General features: G+C 42.8%; 1 protein-coding gene across 1 annotated transcript in view; it reads left to right on the forward strand.

The window, feature by feature from the left end:
• The window catches only part of KTI12 (KTI12 chromatin associated homolog), a gene marked incomplete in the record, with an annotated part of 408,069 nt that overhangs the window by 60,229 nt on the left and 328,272 nt on the right, over window positions 1–19,568 (forward strand). Inside the window, 1 exon segment of the mRNA XM_044077840.1 lies at window positions 5,973–6,025. Coding sequence (XP_043933775.1) covers window positions 5,973–6,025 — 53 coding nt within the window.

The raw sequence follows: 19,568 nt of genomic DNA on the forward strand, positions 1-19,568 counted from the left end.
CGGACTGAGTTCCGCTGTGGCGACCCCTAACCGGGATAGCCAAAAGAAAAACAACAACTGTTTTGCACCTTCTTTTTTTTTTAGACATTAGGTATGTTTAGTTTCTAAACTTATGTAATGACATTCCATTTTTCGATGACATTGTGTGCTGCTGTTTGGTAATATTTTGGGAAAAACCTTAATGGAACATGCTGTGCATCATTTTTATTCAATATTGTACAAATGTTTCCCTGATACAGGCATACCTTTTCAAGTATGTATTTCTTTTAATTTATTTTTAATATCTGCTTGTGCACTAGCTAACTTTCAGTTTCAGTGGAAGTATAGATGTTCTTCATGTTTCACTGTGGCAGTCATCACATTTGGGTTATCTGCCTGCAGGTAGCCCTCAGCTGGCCTGATTACCAGAGTCTTGGGATTTCTGCATCAGATGCTGTATCTCTTACATGATGTCAGTTCCAAAGGAGTATAAAACATTCAGCTAATGCCATTACATCAGTCTTTCTTGCTGTACGGTGCCCGAAGCAGAAGCAGTTTGCAAGAGCCCGTCTGCCGCCTTCTGAAATTTTCGTTTTTTGATTTTTCAGACCGGAAGTCTTTCTCCCGTTGGGGATCCTTTTTTCTTGGTCTATCTGATGTCAGAAAAAATTAATTGTCTTGCCTGTGGAAAGCAAATACCTCACAGATATTTTCATTCTTAGTGCGTCACCTGTTTCGGCCTAGACCACGACATCTCTGCCAGTTTTTGTGCCTTGCTCAAAGCCCGAACTGTTCGTCAGCCAATTTTTGTACCTAAATTATTTCGTTCTCAATCTCCATACTCCGAAATGGCTTCGATAAAACATAAGGATATAGACAGAGGCAGACCGCATACATCCAAGGCCACCGACAACGCTAACTTTAAGCTAGTCGCCAATCCGCCAGTACTCAGGTGCTTTCACAGCCCCTAATACCCGCTTCTGCAGATTTGCAGGCCTCTACTGAGACCCTTTTGGAGTCCAGTATGTCACGAGATGCTTCTTCGACTATGGAACCTGCGGATGTCTCTACCTTGGATGGGTCTGGAGATGCTGTGCAGGCACCGGCTTCTGAGAGTGTATTCAGGCATCCTATTTTAAAAATTAAACCAACTGCTTCGTTTCAAAACAAAAATACTGAATTTCTCAGGCCTAAAGTTGTCACTACGCCTAGGAAACCGACGACCAAAGCACAATCTAAGGCCCACATGCCACAAAAACAAATGTTTAGAATGGCTGAGGACCTTATTACTTTATAGGTTCATAGGTTGATATTAGGCTATCTGCCCTAGGGCATTTATAAGCCTAGCCAGAGTGTGTTTGGCTTTCGCCACCCTTTTAGATTATTTGACTGTGCCTCTGTTTAGTAGGTCACAGAAGATGGCCCTTTTAAGGTTAGTTTACTGTGCCTCTGTCTAGTAGGGACATAGAAGTGATCCCAGGGGTAAACCTATGATCTCCCATCCACTCGTCAAGATTTCTCTTGAAGAGGGTCATTGAGGGGCTCTGCCTAATATGGATTGGGATTTTGTTCCAGAGTGAGGGGAGCCTCTGGGATATGAATCTGTCCCTCCAGCATGTCCTATTTATTTCTGTGCTGAGGTTTAAGTCTCTGGAGCATGTAGCTCTAAGGGATTTGGATTTCCTGAGGTGGAGCATGTCCATTAAATCTGGGTTGGACATGGCTTTATATGTCAGGCACAGATCGCCTCTGAGTATGCGGTAAGCAACTGAGTAGAGCTGGAGTTTCTTTAGCCTAACTGCGTAGGGCATCTGTTTGAGTCCCTTGATCCTCTTGGTGAGGTACTTTTGGGGTCTTTCCAGTTGCTGCAGGTGTCGGGTAAGGTACATCCCAAATGGGGCATTGTATTCAATTATGGGCCTGATGAGTGATGAGTAGAGGGGCACAATGACCTCTCTTGATCTAGATGTGAATCCTTTCGTGATATGGTGGGCTATATAGAAGGTCTTTCTAACGACTTTGGCAATGTGATTGTCAAAGGAGAGATTGCTGTCTACTTGGGTCCCCAAATCCCTAATTACTTCTTCCGTACTTAATGGATTTTCACCTATGTGGTAATTTGTGGGCACTTTGTTTTTACCAAAGGGGATGACTATGCACTTTTTGGCATTTAGCTTTAAGCCATGGCTCTGGCAGCAGTTATCTGTCTTTGTGAGACCCTTTTGGAGGATGCTTGTGTCAGTCGGCGAGTCGATTATGGTACCCAGTTTGCAGTCATCTGCGAACTTGATCAGCCATAGTCCTCCTGTGTTAGCCTGTACCTCCGAGAAATATATACCGAACAAGAGAGGTCCCAGGACTGAGCCTTGTGGGATGCCACTTGTAACTGGTTTAGAGTCTGACATGGCACCTGCAATTCTGACCATGTGGGTTCTATCCCTGAGTCAGTTTGCAACCCATTTTGTGACATAGGGATTGATATTTAAGCTGGTGAGCTTATTTATGATGCCCTAGTGGGGTATTGTGTCGAAGGCTTTTGCGAGGTCCAGGTAGGCTGTGTGGACTACCTTCCCTTCATCTATTGCCTTGGTGACTGTTTCAAAGAAGTCGACCAGGTTCAAGAGGCAAGATCTGCCCTTAACAAAGCCAAATTGGGTGGGATCCAGTGTTTGGAGGTTCCCAATGTCTTTGTTTATGAGTTCCATGATGATACGCTCCATAGTTTTGCAAACCAGGCTAGTCAGGCTTATAGGGTGATAGTTTCCGGGGTCCGTTGTGGCACCACCTTTGTGGAGTGGGACCACTATTGCTGTACGCCATTCCTTGGGTACATTTCCTGTAGTAAGGCAGATTTTTGCTGGGGGTGTTCTATACCATATAATTGCTTCCTATTTTGGGGGGGCACCAGAAAAAAGGATGTAATGGCGTCAGCTGCATGGTTTATACCCCTGATAAACTGATGTCATGGAAGAGTGACAGCATCTGACGCAGAAATCCCAAGATTCTAATATTCAGGCCGGCTGAGGGCTACCTGCAGGCAGATAACCCAAATGTGATGACTGCAACAGTGAATACACTCAAACATGTACATTTATGGTAAGTGTACACAACTGTACTTTCTTTTGTGACTGTGATAATTATTAGTTGTTTCTTAGACTCCAGATACTTATGTCAAACTGTGTTTCATAATTTTATTTCTTTTTATTTGTTTTGAGCAGTTAGGTAGGCTATACTGTAATGGAGCTTTCCACCCACAGCCAAGATGCAAAAACAAAATGTACCAACAATCACTTTAGTTCAGAGAAATTAAGTTAACAGAGTTTGTATTCCTATGCTAGCTAAGAGTCTACCTCAAAAATGGAAGTTTCAACATTAACTAAAATATGAGTGGTGTGCCGCAGAATATAACTTGTGTTTGTGTAAGAGAGTAATAAAGAGAAGACATAGCAGCAGCATAAAACAGCCTTTGCTGTAGGAGAACAGAATGAGGAAAATGGAATAGGGCAAGAATATTAAGAGGAAAGAAATGTCTCCAGGAGAACTGATGTGTACATGCCTTTTCACAGACCGATATTGATAGCATTTATCTATCCATCCATCCACAACCCCTTTTCCCATGTTTACACATGGGATTGGGGTGTCACTTCAGCAGTGATAGTTAACTAGAGCCAAGGTTCACACTGCCGGGTGGCTACCCTTTTATTGTAACTAAATACTGTGAAATGAGAGGTGACTTGAAATGTAGATTACATGGTTTATTAAGGATATATTCCAATAATACCTCTAAAATCCTTGTTGGTTGGTAGCCTTATTGCTGATGCAAATTTTGAGTGTGTGAAGGGTTTGCAGTTTAGTTATGGTGAAATTCCAGGTTTTGGGATCACATTAAGAAAATACCTTACATCCTGGTTTGAGGAATTGATAAGGGCTAAGTGCGAGAGAGAATGTGCAATTTTGGCTTATGGTAACCACAAGGATATCGGCAGTTTAAGACAGGGGCAGTACATGAGATGAAGGAGTTTGTAAATGCAAAGTGTAGGCTGAATTATGTTAAGTAGTTATTGCTGTATCTTAGGCATGTGGTCTATACTGTATGTTGACAGTAGCTAAACTGCTGCTTAGTTTTTTGTATTGATCTAGTCTGTGTGTTTAAATGACTCCCTCTGAATCTGTTGATGATATAATGTTTGCTGTTGCTGACCTGTGTAATTTGGAGGAATTGTGTAGAAATTGTTGTATGTTGTTTTCTGGCATCTAGCCTGGAATGTGAATGAAAAAGGTTCATGGACCATCTCACCTGCACTGTTTCCATTCTTGCAAACAAATAAATACCTGTAGGAAGGATGAGCCTGTGATGTCCTTTTTTGAGGAGTGTGAGCCATGGAATATCAGATTTTAAGTTTGACTTGTGCTAGCTAGTATTGATAGATGGTATCAGAAGTGGTGTATGTGGCATTCCAAGACAGGTATGAGAACACCTTTACCGAAGGCTTTGCAGACCTTATTGGTGAGGAGGTTGGCATCTCTCAAACAGGACATTTTATGTAGAGGTGATCTCCTTGTTTCCATCAGTGTACTTTGAGAGACAGAGGAGCAGGATCAAGGGCAACACTAAGATGTGTAAAGGTTTGGCCAGTTTGATAGTTGGCGCCATTTGGGGCTTGGACTGACTAAACAAAATGGGCAAAATTCCTTCTTGCTATGGTAGCAGATAGCATAAACTTGGTCCTGTCTGCATTCATGTTCAGCTGTTTGTTGCCAAGTCATATTGAGAACAGGGGTTACACCTTATGTGAGCATGGAGCTGATAGAAGCAGGTGGTACACTGGATCTAGAAAAGTCCATGTCATCTGCTTAGTAAATGTTTTACTAGGGGATTACATATGATGGTGGTAAGAAAAATGGAAGAAAATAGCAAGCCAAGAATGGATTAGGAAACCCCACTGAGGGGATAAACATTTTGGAGAGTTCCCAGTGTCTTTAAATCTATCCCAGCTCCTAGTAAACCATTATAATGCCAAGGGATCAAAAGCTTGGTTCCAGTAGTAGGAGGAGGAAACATGAGATGGCATCAATAACACTGAGTTGTCTTTGAGGATCTCATCAATGTAAAGATTAAGTACGTTATGGATAGAAGTGTAATTCACTCACTATGTTTTCCATGGAAACCAGTCTGTGACTCTGGTGAAAAGGAGTGTTGGGTCAGGTATTCCATTGAAAGACAGCATCCTGCTTTAGTGGCTTACTGTGAAATGGTGGTAAGGATGATGGGCAAATGTTGGATACCACATAGAAGGAGTAAGATATTTAGGAAGATTTAAATATTGGGATAGGATAACTGTAGATTTCTGTAAATTAGGCTAAGTGCCATATGTGGAATAGAGAGGCTTAGAATATGTTCATATAGAATTAACAGTGTCATAAGCCCTTATGTATTTCTAACTTGCTCTTACTGTTGTCATTGGAGAAAGAAGACATGACAACTCACAAATGTACAGCACACCCCGTTGCAGAAGTCTTCCCTCACTGAACATTCACAGAACTTCCAAACTTTACATTTCCACAATATGCATATGGATTCATCTCACTGTATATACCACTATTCAAAACATAGTATCTCCTGAATACAAAGTATTCATATAAACATACTTTGCACGCTTGACGACATACATCACTTTTCCTGAAAACAAAAATGGATTCATATTCTTGGCATTCCACAAATAATGCATGCTCTCTTCATCAGAAATCTGGAATATGCTTACTGTCATGATGAGTTTTCTGTTCATTTATCCACTTGCTCTGTTTTCTTTGAAGTTCTTGTGATGCTTTTCATTTACTTTTTTGTTTATTCCACTTTTGCAACACATTTTTATCTGTTTATTCTATTCACAAAACCAAGTTTAAGTCTGTATGAGATTATGCATAGTTCATTTGGACGTATTATTTAAAATTTCCATGGCTTCTGTTTTACTGGGGGTTTTTTGTCTTTGTAGAAAGCTGAACAAAGAAGATGTGGTGATACTGGATTCACTCAACTACATCAAAGGTATTACTTTTAGAGAACTAAATAATGGTATAAGAAAGTTAAGTATTGTTCACAGATATAGAATGGATACTGATCTATTGTTTATAACCAACATGCAGGACTGCTTGATGTGTAGTATGTAATGTATTTTTATCAAAATGTTATTGCTGATCTTATCAAGTTTGACTGTGCTCACTTTGAATTATTTTTCCTACGTGTGTGGCAAAAATACATAAGGATTCATACAGTAGCAGTGATTCGTTTATTTTGTTGCTATTTTGTATGGTATATCAAAAACGGTTGGCTGCTGATATGTAGCTTTCCTGTCCCTCTTGCTTTGAGCTGCAGAGTCCATTGGCTTAGTGGCTAAGAGCTTTCTGTGTAAAGTGTTCAGAGTCATGTTTCAGTCCTAATTTCCTGCCACCGGCTGTGTGCAGTCTGCAGTTTCCCGTTGTATGTTTGTGGGTTTTTCTTTGGATACCGTGTCCTGCCAGAAGTATTGTGCCTGACTGGCTACTTTGCATTGACAATATGTATAAATATATATATATATTTTTTTTACCCTTGCCTTTATGGCCGAGACCATGTTTGAAATGGATCTTGAGAGCCAGGTCACTTAACCAGTTAACAAATAAAATATGTAAATGTATAAACAGTATCCAATTCAAGAGGGTCTGTTAACAAGATTCCTTGCTTAATATCCTAACCTGAATGTGCCTTATATGTGGTGGATATGGTCTTTGGAACTTGCAAGTACTTTTACCACTGAAGTCACTCTCCATCAAAAGGCTCCATTCCCACTGAAGAATGTACCCACACCAAGCTATGTAGCTCTGAGTAGAGTATTTTGTGACTTCTTGACTAATTTAATTTATGTCTTCTGGCTGTGCCCTTCCCTTTCTCTCTGCTGCTTCTTTCTGACATTAGCACTGCTGTTCCCTTCTCAGTGTTCATTTAATGTATTATATTGGTTAGTAACCTTTTCTTTTCTTAGTTCTTTACTAACAATTGAATTTAAACAAAGTGCACTTTCCCAGTCTTCATTTTCATGTTACCTACTTCAGTGCTAGTCTTTGCAGTTGTGGCATTTCCATTTGCAAACTCCTGTGATTCTTACCTCACTGCATCTTACCTCACCTTATTTGACTTCTGTTTAAGGTAATGGCTGCATGCTTTATTCATCTCTGCCTGCGCCTGAACCAATGTATGCAAAGATTTTCTGCACTGCTGTTTACAGTCTTTTCTTTCTGATCCTAGAATGGTAGGGTCCTCCTTTGCTGATATGGTCTGAAAAGAAGCCTGATAGGCTGTGATGTCTCCACACCAGAGATTTAGTTACTTTCAGTTGCTGTGGCTTGTGGTCCTAGATATATTGGTTGCATGCCTCCTTGGAAAGGCATATGTTATGTCCTTTATTGGAGGCTTATTTCTTTTGGCACAGTTGCCAAATGTATTGTGTTGTATGCTTACTGTTAATGGAAGCCAGCTTCCTTAACTCATTTCCCCCAGTAAAGCTCTTTTGAGTGTGTACTTTTAACTCCCAGTGGATGTGGCTTGAGCCTTTAAAAATGAAGGTTTCACCTTACAGTTTAAAGAAATATTCATATCTCTGGAACTAAGAGTGAGCAAAAGAAGAAACAACTGATAAATCCAAAACAATGAGCATCTAATCCATCATGACTGTTTGTAAAGATGATAGTCAGGTCCTGAATATTCAGCACACTTTCCTTTAAGAAAGCATCAAACTCCAATAATTTCTTTGGGAAGAAGTTTGCAACAAGGTCTTCTGCCTCACTGGTAATTCTCTCTCTGAATGCGTCAACAAATGGAAAGTGTGCTGAATATTCATATCTCTGGAACTGTAAGTGTTACTCGAAAACTGTAAGTAGCAGACTATTCAGGATAACTTAAATTATTATTTTTTTACATTGGTGGCATTTATCCAGTTTCATGCTTTAAACTGGATTTTATAAGCCAGAAAAAGACAGTGAATATTAATTTTTAATGTTGTATAAACAGCTTATGATATCTCAGTAACTATTCAAGAAATCACATACTGCCAGCAGGATTTTCTTCATACAGCTGTGAGCTTTCATGAGGCTATGCAGTCCTGTCTGTGTTATCAGAATGTTGAGATATTTGGAGGAATATGAAAATTATTCCAATACAAATAATATTCAGTATATGTCTGGCTGCATTAGACAGAGATCTGATATCAATATAGTTGTGTTTGCCATCATGCGTACTTTAAGATGACATTTTCTGATAACTTGTATGTAGTATGGTTTTGGAATTATTAATGTAAATATGAACGTGCAATATTTGATGCCCAGAGGGGTCAGTAGGAGTTAACTGCAGAAACTCCTGGAGGTGCACTCAACTGTAATGAGTTAATATGCATTGATAATAGACGTGTCTCTAATTAAGTGAGACTTTCATTCATTTCATGTACTGCTCAACTAGGGGCATTTTTCAGTATTTCTCTTCTGTTGTTCTGATGAGCCAAACATCACTCCCAAAACTGAAATTTAAAATGCCATCTGTTTTGCAGAAGCTAGCTTGAGAATTCATATGCAACATATTATGTTGTCTTTCCTTTGTAGGCATTATAAATATTATGGTACCATGGGGGACAGCCGCAGTCTGTAGACAGTGTTGATGTTCATCATAAAGATCACTGTTACAGTAATATTCTTTATCCATGAGAGTTGCCAAAGGCTGACATTTACCTTTCTGATCTGATTTACAGAGCTTTTGCAGATTTTTCCAGAGTAAAGCTAGACTTTCCCATAGTCCCTTGTCTTTGGCCCAATGCACAACTAAAAGTAGCAGAAGCTTGTCCCATTTTGCATTTCTGTTTTTGCCAAAAGAGGTGACGGTTGGAAGTCTCTCACTTGGGTACCTTTCAGGAGACTTTCATGGAAATATTAGGTCCCAGTTTTGTAACTCTTTTATTGCCTCATTTGACTGATACATTTGACTTTCAGAAGTGTTGTGTATTCTGTTGACCTTAAATTGGATTTTGGTTTATATTTGTGGAACCCTTGATGTCTCCAGAAACAATGAACAAGCATCTGCTCCATGAAAAGATAGATTCTGCTAAAGTATTAGTAACGGTAATGTCTGTTTCAGAGAAAACCACTGCATTTCTTGGTGTGAATGCTGTGCTCTATTTCATAAAAGAAGCATTGCCTCACATGGCTTAGAATTTGAGAGCGTTTCTTGAGCAGAAGAATCTCTTGGTGTAAATAGAGGTGTCTGTACCTCCTGCTGTGTAAGAACTATATTCCAGCAGCCACAGGTCAATGATCTCACCCAGAAAGGAGTTTAAGTTTTGGAAGGTGGAAAAGCTGAAAAAATTGTGGAGGAAAATCTTGTCGAGAGCATGATGCCTTTGCACCCCTTTAGCTTTGTCGCCTGAGGGCTTTGTATGTGGGGATTGTTAGTTTGTTGACTTGTGGTCCTGTGGCTACCTTCATCATTATCCCTCTGTCTGTGTTAGCCTTTCAAGAGATTGACAGTGGGATTCACATGTGAAGCCAGGGGCAATGCCAGGCTAAAGGGAGTGTCCGTGAAATGTGCTGATGCCAGGCTGACTGAAGAAGAATGTGTTTTCTGTGTGTGTGTGCGCGTGCGTTTGTGTGTATCTGTGTGTGTATCTCTGTGTGTGTGTGTGTGTGTGTGTGTGTGTGTGTGTGTGTGTGTGTGTGTGTGTGTGTGTACGTACATGTGTGTCCTTTTCCAATCATTTGTCTGTGACTTATGTTCTCCTGGTAAAAGGAGACCCTTTTGCTTGTCCATACCTCAAAGGTCAGGGAGATGTGCCAGATGTTCTTCGTGTTTCACTGTTGCAGTCATCACATTTGGGTTATCCCTGCCAAGGTAGCCGCCGACCCGAATACCAGAGACTTAGTATTTCTGCGTCAGTTGCTGTCACTTGAGGACTGAGGTCAGGTCGTCAGTGGTATAAAGGAAGGCAGCCGACACCATTACATCAGTCTTTCTTGCCGTGGAGCCCAAAGCAGAAGCAGTTTGCACGAGTGCCGGTCGGCCGCTACCTGAGTTTTTATTTCAGAATTGAAGTTGAAGTCTTCTAAAGCCAAGTACCCCGTTGGGGATCCTTTTGTGTTTCACTAACTAATGTCAGAAAAAGTTAATAATTGTCTTGCCTGTGGAAAGCAAATACCACAATGAGACTTCCACTCTTACTACGTCACTTGTCTAGGCCCAGACCACGACATCCCCCGTTGTCGATTCTGTATTTTAACACCAGAACTGTCCGTCGTCGGGCCCTTATTGTAGCCAGATATTTTTATTTACAGTCCTTGAATTCTGATATGGCTTCGGTAAGCCATCCGACAGCAGATCTTCCAAAAAAGCATAAAGATAAAGACAGAGACCGCACAGGTCCAAATTTTCCGATGACGCTTCCGTTAAGCTAGTCAGTCTTCAGTACTCAGGCGCTTTCGCAGCCCCTGATGCCTGCTTCAGTTGATTCGTAGGCCGCTACCGAGACCCTTTTGGAGTCTGGTATGCCGCAGAACTCTTCTTCATCTAAGGATCTTGCGGTCGTCTCTACCTTGGATGGGTCCGGAGCTGCAGAGCTGGCATTGGCTTCCAAGGAAGTCCTTCGCACCACCGAATCCCGACACAAACCAACGCTTTCTTTCGCAACTATCGTTCTTTCAAAAACAACTGAGTTCCTTAGGCCCAGGGTTCGAAACACACACAAGAAATCGACTATCCACTCTCAGGCGCATGCTACTCTGTCTCAATCTCAAATGCTTAAAATGGCAGAAGACCTTATCAGGCTGATTAGGGGAAGCCAAGCCACCCCCTCAAAAAGGAAATGAGATCTGTCTCCAGTAGTTTTGTCTGAACAAGAGTCAGATGAATCTGATGCATCTGACTATGAAGACATGCAGCCCCTCTCCACTTATGAGGATTCTGATGCAGAGGAATCCATTCCTTCAGCCTCTCCCCCAGAGGATTTTTCCTTTGGGGAAACCCTGCATACCTTAAGGAAGCATTTCCAATGGGAGAGTCAGGACTACCCTCAGTCTAAAAAGAGACTCAGGGAATTCCTAGATCGTCTGCAACACAGACCCTTAACCATCCCTCCAATCCTGGATGTGGTGGATGATGTTTTCCTTGAATCCAGCTTGATTCCAGACGCCCTCCCTCCTGCTCCCAGAAAATCAGACACTTACTACAGAGTCCCTGACTCGCACAAGTATCTTTTTAAAAATCCAACAGCTGACACTGAGGTCATTTCTCAAGGGCCAAAGGGATTAAGGCAAACTCTGCTAAGAATCCCACCCCCTCAGGCAAGGATTCCCAAGCATTGGACAGATGGGGTAAAAAAAGATACACCTCAGCTACTCCTGCTATCAGGGCACTATATTGTAGTTCCATATGCTTAAATATCAGCAACATGCCTTGGAACTCCTTAAACAAATAATGACCTCCTTTCCTATATGGGCAGACTCTAAAGATTTACAAGACTTAATGCATTTTGCAAGTCAAGTAACTAAACACACTTTGCACTGTGGTTTTGATGCCCTTGAAGCTTCTTGTAGGGCAGCAGTCACCAGATCTGTCCTTAGAAGGCATGCATGGCTTAAGGAACAGCCCTTGCCAGACCATGTTAAATCTAAATTGTTGGATGCACCTTTGCACAAATATAACTTATTTGGCACTAAGGCAGAAGAGGTCTTGAAAAAAGCAAAATCTATGCAAACAGTTAGTTTCCTACAGGTCCAGCCCCCTAGGTTCAGCAGGCGTTTTCCCTCCAAGCACTGGTCCTTTCCTGCTCTGAGTACACATGCCCAGCTAGGCTCCGTGGAAACAACCCCCCCCCAGACAGCAGCCCCAGGGAATGAGAAGATCTAAGCAGTGGACTACCTCCACTTCGAAACTAGGGAGTTCTAAGCCACCCCCTTATGGTAAGAACTCACAATTACTTCCTCCTGACCTCCCTTCTGCCCACCTTCACATACCCCTAGGAGGAAAACTCTCCTTTCACTGAAGCACCTGGGCCACCATTACCAAGGACCAATTTGTTCTGAACATTGTGTCTCAGGGATACAAATTCTCCTTCCACACTCTTCCAACCCCAAAAGGGCTCCCAGATCCACCACCAAATCAGTGGGCAGAGGCTCAAAAGCAAATCCATTCCCTGCTCTCTCTGAGGGCAGTAGAACACGTTCCTGCAGAACAGGTAGGCCAAGGCTTCTCCTCCAGACTTTTTTTGGTGCCCAGAAAAGAGGGCACGTGGTGCCCCATCCTCGATCTATCCATTCTAACCACTTTCCTGGTGATCCCAAAATTCAAAATGCTCACCCTCCAGCAGTTGTTACCCTTGCTGTCCAAGGATGCTTGGCTAGCTACCTTGCACCTAAAAGAGGCCTACCTCCATATTCCAGTCAGGGAATCATGCAGAAAATATCTTCGCTTCAGGGCAGGATCTCAACACTTTCAATTCTCTGCACTTCCCTTTGGCTTATCTACTGCTTCCAGAGTTTTCACAAAATGCCTACTCCTGCCATTGCCTTTTACAGACAAAGAAATATTCAAATGTACCCCTATTTAGACGACTGCCTTATTCAGGCAGACAGCCCAGAAAAGCTGCTCAAACACCTCGCCTTTGTAAAGAGCCTACTAACCTCCTTAGGGGACACAATCAATGAAAAGAAATCCAAACAGGTGCCCACCCAAAGGATAATCTTCCTGGGAGCAAGCCTGGATACAGCATCCCAGATGGCATACCTTACACCAGAGAAAAACAATTTCCTGTCAGCTTACTTCTCTCAACTGGCCACCAGGTCCCACCTTTCTGCAAGGAAAATCCTGCAAGCTCTGGGGTTCATGGCATTTTGCATACTCCTCATTCCATATGCCAGACTGCATATGAGGAAACTTCAATGGTACCTAAAGAGCCTTTGGTGTCAACACTCTCAAGACTTGGAAACTCTTCTGCCTGTTATTCCTTGCCTGAGAAAAGAATTTCTTTGGTGGACAACAGCCTGCTCCCACAACAAGAGACTGGCCTTCTCCCCACACCCCGCCACCCAGACCCTCACCACAGTCGCCTCAGACTATGCTTGGGGTGCACACCTGGACAGCAGGTGCATACAGGGACAATGGAGCCCACAGCAAATCCCCCTGCATATCAGTCAAAGAGAGATGATAGCTGTGCAGCAGGGCTTGATAACTTGCCAACCCCTTCTCTCTCCAGGGGTTCTCCTGATCAAAACAGACACCACCACTGTGATGTGGTACATCAACAAGTGGGGAGGGACTCACTCCTACTCGCTGTGCAGGCTGGCCATGACACTTTGGGTCACAGCCTCTTCCATGCAACTACACATGTTGGCACAATACCTACCAGGCTCTTTCAACTCCCTGGCAGACCAATTAAGCAGAAAGCTTTTGGACCCACACGAGTGGCAGCTCAACAGAAATACCTTCTTCCTAATGACTCAGAAATGGGGAACCCCAAAGGTCGACCTCTTTGCCTTCCACACCAACCATCAGCCCTGCAAAATTCTGCACCAGGGAGCATCACTGCATGGTTTGGAAAGTGGATGCCCTGACTTCCCCTGCTTCAACCTCTTGGTCTATGCCTTTCCTCCCCTACCTCTCTTCCCCAGGGTACTGCTCAAAATAAGGGAGGAAAAACCAAGGACCATTCTCATAGCTCCAGACTGGCCCCAACAGCACTGGTACCCCTTGCTGTGCAGCCTGTTCCCCGCTGCCTCCATGGCATCTTCCTCAGATTCCAAACCTCCTAACCAAGAGGGAAGGGGAACGCATGCACCCCCAACTGGAGACACTCAATTTGGCAGCTTGGCTTATTTCCTAACTCCAGACCAATCTGCCATGCTCAGGTTCTGGATGTTATCCATGAGGCCAGATGCCCTAGCTCCAGAAGGTCTTATGCAGATAAATGGAAAAGGTTCTGCACCTGGATCCAGGCTAAGGGGGCCAATATGGCACAGCCATCCATCCCTCTCATCCTGGATTACTTAACTGACCTACTACACAGTGGTCTCTCTTTCTCCTCTATAAAAATTCATGCCTCTGCTATTTCTGCTCATTTTCCCACTGAGCAGCCTCTTTTCACACACCCTTTGATTAAACAGTTCCTTGGGGGGGGGGGCTAGCAACTTGAGACCCCCTCCCCAGAAGGGTACCAACACCAGCTTGGGACCTTAACGTTGTCTTGGAAAAGCTCACCCTGCCTCCTTTTGAACCGGCTTCTTCTGCAGAGCTAAAATTTCTCTCCTGGAAGACAGCCTTCCTTCTGGCCATCACTTCAGCAGCCAGAAGAGTCTCTGAGCTGCAAGCACTCATGGCTGTGGAACCCTTCATCATCTTCCATGCAGACATTGTATCCCTCAGAACTAACCCAACCCTTCATGCCCAAGGTGGTGTCCAGTGTGGCTCTCAACCAATCCATTCATCTGCCCACCTTCTTTCCCCAAAACAAGGGGGAAAGGATTCTGCACTCTCTAGATGTGCACAGACAGCTCAGATGCTATCTGGACAGGACTAAACCCTTTAGAAAGTCTGATCAATTGCTAGTTAGCTTTGCTACAGGGGCAGAAGGCAAAGCTATCTCCAAGCAAACCATTTCCAAATGTATAGCACGCTGCATCCATTTCTGCTACAAAGAGCATGGTACGCCTCCCCCAAGGGGGTCAGGACACGCTCCACCAGTGCAGCCTGCACCTCTGCAGCTTTCCTCAGAGGAGTCCCCACCAGAGACATTCAGGAGGCTGCCACCTGGACATCTGTTCACACTTTTACCAAGCATTACCACCTGCTCCTCTTCTCCAAATCCGGGGCAGTTTGCCTCTGCAGTCTTGCAGGGCATTCTAGCCAGCCCCTAGCTTCCTTGTGATGACTGCAACAGTGAAACACAAAGAACATAGTACAGTTGTGTACACTTACCATAAATGTAGATGTTCGAGTGTATTCACTGTTGCAGTCCTGGTTTGCCTCCCTCCATCCCCCTTTTTTCTCTTTTTCCTTTTGTTACCCTTCTTCCTAGTTGATCTCCTTTCCTTACAAGGGGCATATTGGTATTTATTCTCCACTAGTGGGGTTCTTCCACCAGAACCTGGCCTCCTACTTTGGGGGCTCCTGACAGGTTAGGCAAGAAAAACTGATGTAATGGTGTTGGCTGCCTTCCGTTATACCACTGACAACCTGATGTCAGTCCTCAAGCGACAGCAGCCGACACAGAAATACTAAATCTCTGGTATTCAGGCCAGCCGAGGGCTACCCTGGCAGGGATAACCCAAATGACTGCAACAGTGAATACAGTCGAACATCTACATTTATGGTAAGTGTACAAAACTGTACTTTCTGTAAACATAAACACCTTCTGATTCTAGCCATAAGGATAAAAGAACATGGCACCAAAAGAGGAATCACCAGCCCAGGTAATCTCAAAGCCCCTGGGCTGCATCCCATCTCCCATCTTGATATTTCCCCTGGTACAGCCGCATTTAATGATTACTTAAGAAACCTGTGTGAACACTGTCATCAGTTAAACAAGATACTGCCTTTAGCTGTGGCAATCAAGTATTTTACATGAAAAACATATTAGATTAACATTAACAAGTGAATGCCTTTTGTCACCCCCTTTCTATGGCTGCTTCATACATGAAATAGGACGCTCACTTCGACAACAAAAATGTATGTAGATTTAAAATACAAACCTCATTATTAATGAAATACAAGGATGTTAAGGAGGCACCTCAGTATTAATGAAATGATGTCCCTGATCTTACCCCTGAGGGCTAAATATGGCAGCTAAATACAAGGATACCACAAAGCACGAAAAATTGCCACAACAAGCAACAAAAAACCTGTTCCACGAACAATAAAGGTCGTCCTCCCACAAAAGTCCAGAAAGATAGAATCCACCAGCGAAAATATAAGTAAATAATTGATTTATTTTCTCACCAAACAAGTAAAATCTGACCGCTTTCGTCTCCCTTCGGAGACTTCTTCAGAGATTTACTTGTTTGGTGTGAAAATAAATCAATTATTTACATATATTTTCGCTGGTGGATTCTGTCTTTCTGGACTTGTGTGGGAGGACGACCTTTATTGTTCATGGAACAGTTTTTTGTTGCTAAATACAAGGATGTTAAGGAGGTACCTCATTATTAATGAAATGATGTCCCTGATCTTACCCCTGAGGGCTAAATATGGCACCTCATTATTAATGAAATGATGTCCCTGATCTTACCCCTGAGGGCTAAATATGGCACCTCATTATTATTGAAGTGATGTCCCTGATCTTACCCCTGTGTGCTAAATATGGCACCTCATTATTAATGAAGTGATGTCCCTGATCTTAGCCCTTAGGGCTAAATACAAGGATGTTAAGGAGACACCTCATTGTAAAGAAAATGATGGCACCGATCATATCCCTGATATGATTACAAACAACACTGTTAATATTGGGGTAAGTAAGCAGTGAGGAATACACTCATACCAGTTTTGCAGACTGGACAAGATTACCTGAGAAAAGCCTCATTTATGCCTGTTTCTGTAGGTCTTCTGCATCCCTTCAGACCGCAGCTGGATGGTGAATACATTGACCAGATCTGCTACCATAACTCCAGGTGTTAACTAAATCCAAAAGTGTTTGATTATTTTGCTTGTAGGGGTACCTAATGATAGACTGTTTGCTTCAGTGTATAACTAAGAAATAAAGAAGTCTTGCTCTAAGATACCCATGCAAGATTGTATAAGCATGATTTTGCCATCTCCTGGACAGAGAATCTTATTTATGCCTTTCCTCCTGATTCCTAAGGTACTTCATTAAGCAAGGAGAGAAGCACCCAAACTCATTGCGATAGCTCCTTTATGGTCAAGAAAACTGTGGTTCCCCAGTTGGTACAGCTCAGCAGGGGGCTGCCTGTTTGAAATGCAGTCTGGCATCTTCCTGATTTGAGGAAGATTTCCTGGTGTACTTCAGTCTTTCTGGCCTCACATTGTCCTGGATGATCTCAACTTAATATTGTGCATGGACCAGTTTCCAGGACAGGTAGCGCACATTCTGCAGGGACCAGGATGTCTTGTATCTCAAAGTGGAAAAGGTTTCATTCTAATGAACGGTTATGGATAATTCACATCTAGGGGTTATGATACTTTCATTTTTTACAGTGCTTAGTAGAACTTTTTCAGAGTTGTCTCAACCCCACCTCCCTTACCTTTCTGATGGTGAGGAATATCTGCCCTTAGATCATCCCTTGCCCTCCTAGGTCAATAGGTGAGCACTAGTCTGTTGTCTCTGACAGGCAAATTTTAAGCCTGGCCATGCTTGTTTGTCACCCAGCTATGTTACCCCTAGGTGTTTAACTATCCTCACCATGGCTATATCCAATTACTTACTCATAGCACATTATTTTGTTTGGGTCTCGCCTTCAGTGCATTAGTGGTCTGGTCCCTTCTGTATGTAAGTTGGAGCATTTAAGCACTGCCTCTATCCATTAAGAGGATAGGGGTCCATTCTGGAGTAAATTTCTTATTTCACATCCAGTAGTCCAATTTACAATTAAGTAGAAGCCTAAAAGGTCTTTGTTTTATGTGTATGGGGAGTCTGATGCTTAGTAATGGCATCTTGTAGGATATGTACTTGTCCCTCCTGCCCATTTTATTTATCGGGCAGAAAATTTGAGGTCTCTGAACCGGGTATTTCTAATACCATTTAACATGCGGATTTACAGTAAGTCCATTAGTGCTGGGTCTGTAAATGCCTTGTAAGCCAGTCATAGGTCACTTAGTAGTAGTCCATATGAGTCTGTGTATAGTGACAGGGCTGAGGCAGTCCGTGTAGGTGATGTCCTTGGATCCACTGTTCTTTTTGTAGGGAACCTCTGTGGATGCTCCAGTTGTTGCAAGAGCATACAAAAGGCAGCATTGCACTCATGATGGGCCCAATGAGAGCTGAATAAAGTGAGGAAATTACCTCTCTGAACCTAGATGCTATCTTTTTATTTATAAGTTGCGCAGTATAGAAGGACTTTCTCACAACAGTGGACATGTGTTGGTCAAAAGCCAGGTCACTGTCAATGTAAATGCCCAAATCCCTGACTACAGAGTCTACTCTTAAGTGAGTATTGTCAATGTGATAATTCCCAGGGGTAGTCAGTTTTGCAAAGGGCACAATAATGTACTTTTTGGCAGTTAGTTTTAGTCCGTGACTCTGACACCAGTTATTTCTTTACAGTATGCATTAAGGTTAACTGATTCGGGGGGGGGTGATGCTGTACCTTAAACTCCCAAGGAAGCTGGTCCATGGGATTTTAACTTTATGACTGAGATGTTGACAGTAGCCCCTTCTGAATATGGCTCCTTAGTTACACTCCAATCACAGTCCTTTAGTTTCTAGTTCTCTGTCCTAAGCCAGAATAAAGAGGGGAAGATGTTACACCTTCTGAATATCACAAATGGATCAGATATTGTATATCCAGGACACAGGATTTCAAGGAGTCATAGTAGCTTTTTGTATCCTTCTTGCCAGATTAAAGAGGTAAAAAGGTAGTTCATTGTCTTAGCAGTCTGTATGTGGCTTTCCAGCTACATTTCTTTCTGTTATGAAACTAGTGGGAAGACTGGATGGCCTTGTTGTGAATAAACTCTGCAAGGTCTGCAGCCTTCTGTGAATACACTTTGTAAGGGCAGCAGCCTTCTGTGAATACACTCTGCAAGGGCAGCAGCCTTCTGTGAATACACTCTGTATGGACAGCGGTCTTCTGTGAATAGACTCTCTTTATGGGTAGCGGTCCTGTCTGAGTATACTCCATAAAGACAGAAGCCTTCTGTGAGTACAATCCGTAAGGGTAGTGGCCTTTTGTGAGTACACTCCGTAAGGGCAGCGGCCTTTTGTGAGTGCACTCCATAAGGGCAGCGGCCTTCTGTGAGTACTCTCCGTAAGGGCAGCAGCCTTCTTTAGAACCATTCCAGTTCAGGAAATTTGTGAGGCCATCACTTGGGCATCTGTCCACACCACCTTTTTAAGCATTGCAAGCTGTATCTGCAGTCCAGGAGGAAGGCAAGGTTTGTCCCTGGAATCATGAATTGCATTTTAGGATAGACGCCACACTGTGGTTGTACCTAATTGCTTTAGTACTTTCCCATGGATAAAGAAAACTACTGCATCAGTGTTCTTTACTATGAACATAGTTAATTTATACTCACTGTTGCAGTTTTGACTTTTACCATCAAAACTTCCAGAACTCTGTCTTCCTCCCTTGGCCTCTGCTGACACCCTATCCCAACTACGCCAGGATGTTGGTGATACAAGAGGTGCATTGATCAGCACCATCTTCATATTTTTCTTGATGTGCAGTATTGTGAACTTTGCATGTTTACTAGCACTGTCAGTCTATTTGTTGATCTGCTTCCAGAAGCCAGATATGTAACCTGTAGGGAATTTTTTTATCTTTTCTTTTGGAGCTCGATATTAGCCAGTGTCTGATTGTTACTCTGAATATAAAATATTTGTCAGATTAAATAACTTTATCACTTATAGGAAGCA

The sequence above is a fragment of the Protopterus annectens genome, chromosome 7.part0 (genome assembly GCF_019279795.1).
Source record: "Protopterus annectens isolate FY-2018-M chromosome 7.part0, PAN1.0, whole genome shotgun sequence".
Classification (NCBI taxonomy): domain Eukaryota; kingdom Metazoa; phylum Chordata; order Ceratodontiformes; family Protopteridae; genus Protopterus; species Protopterus annectens.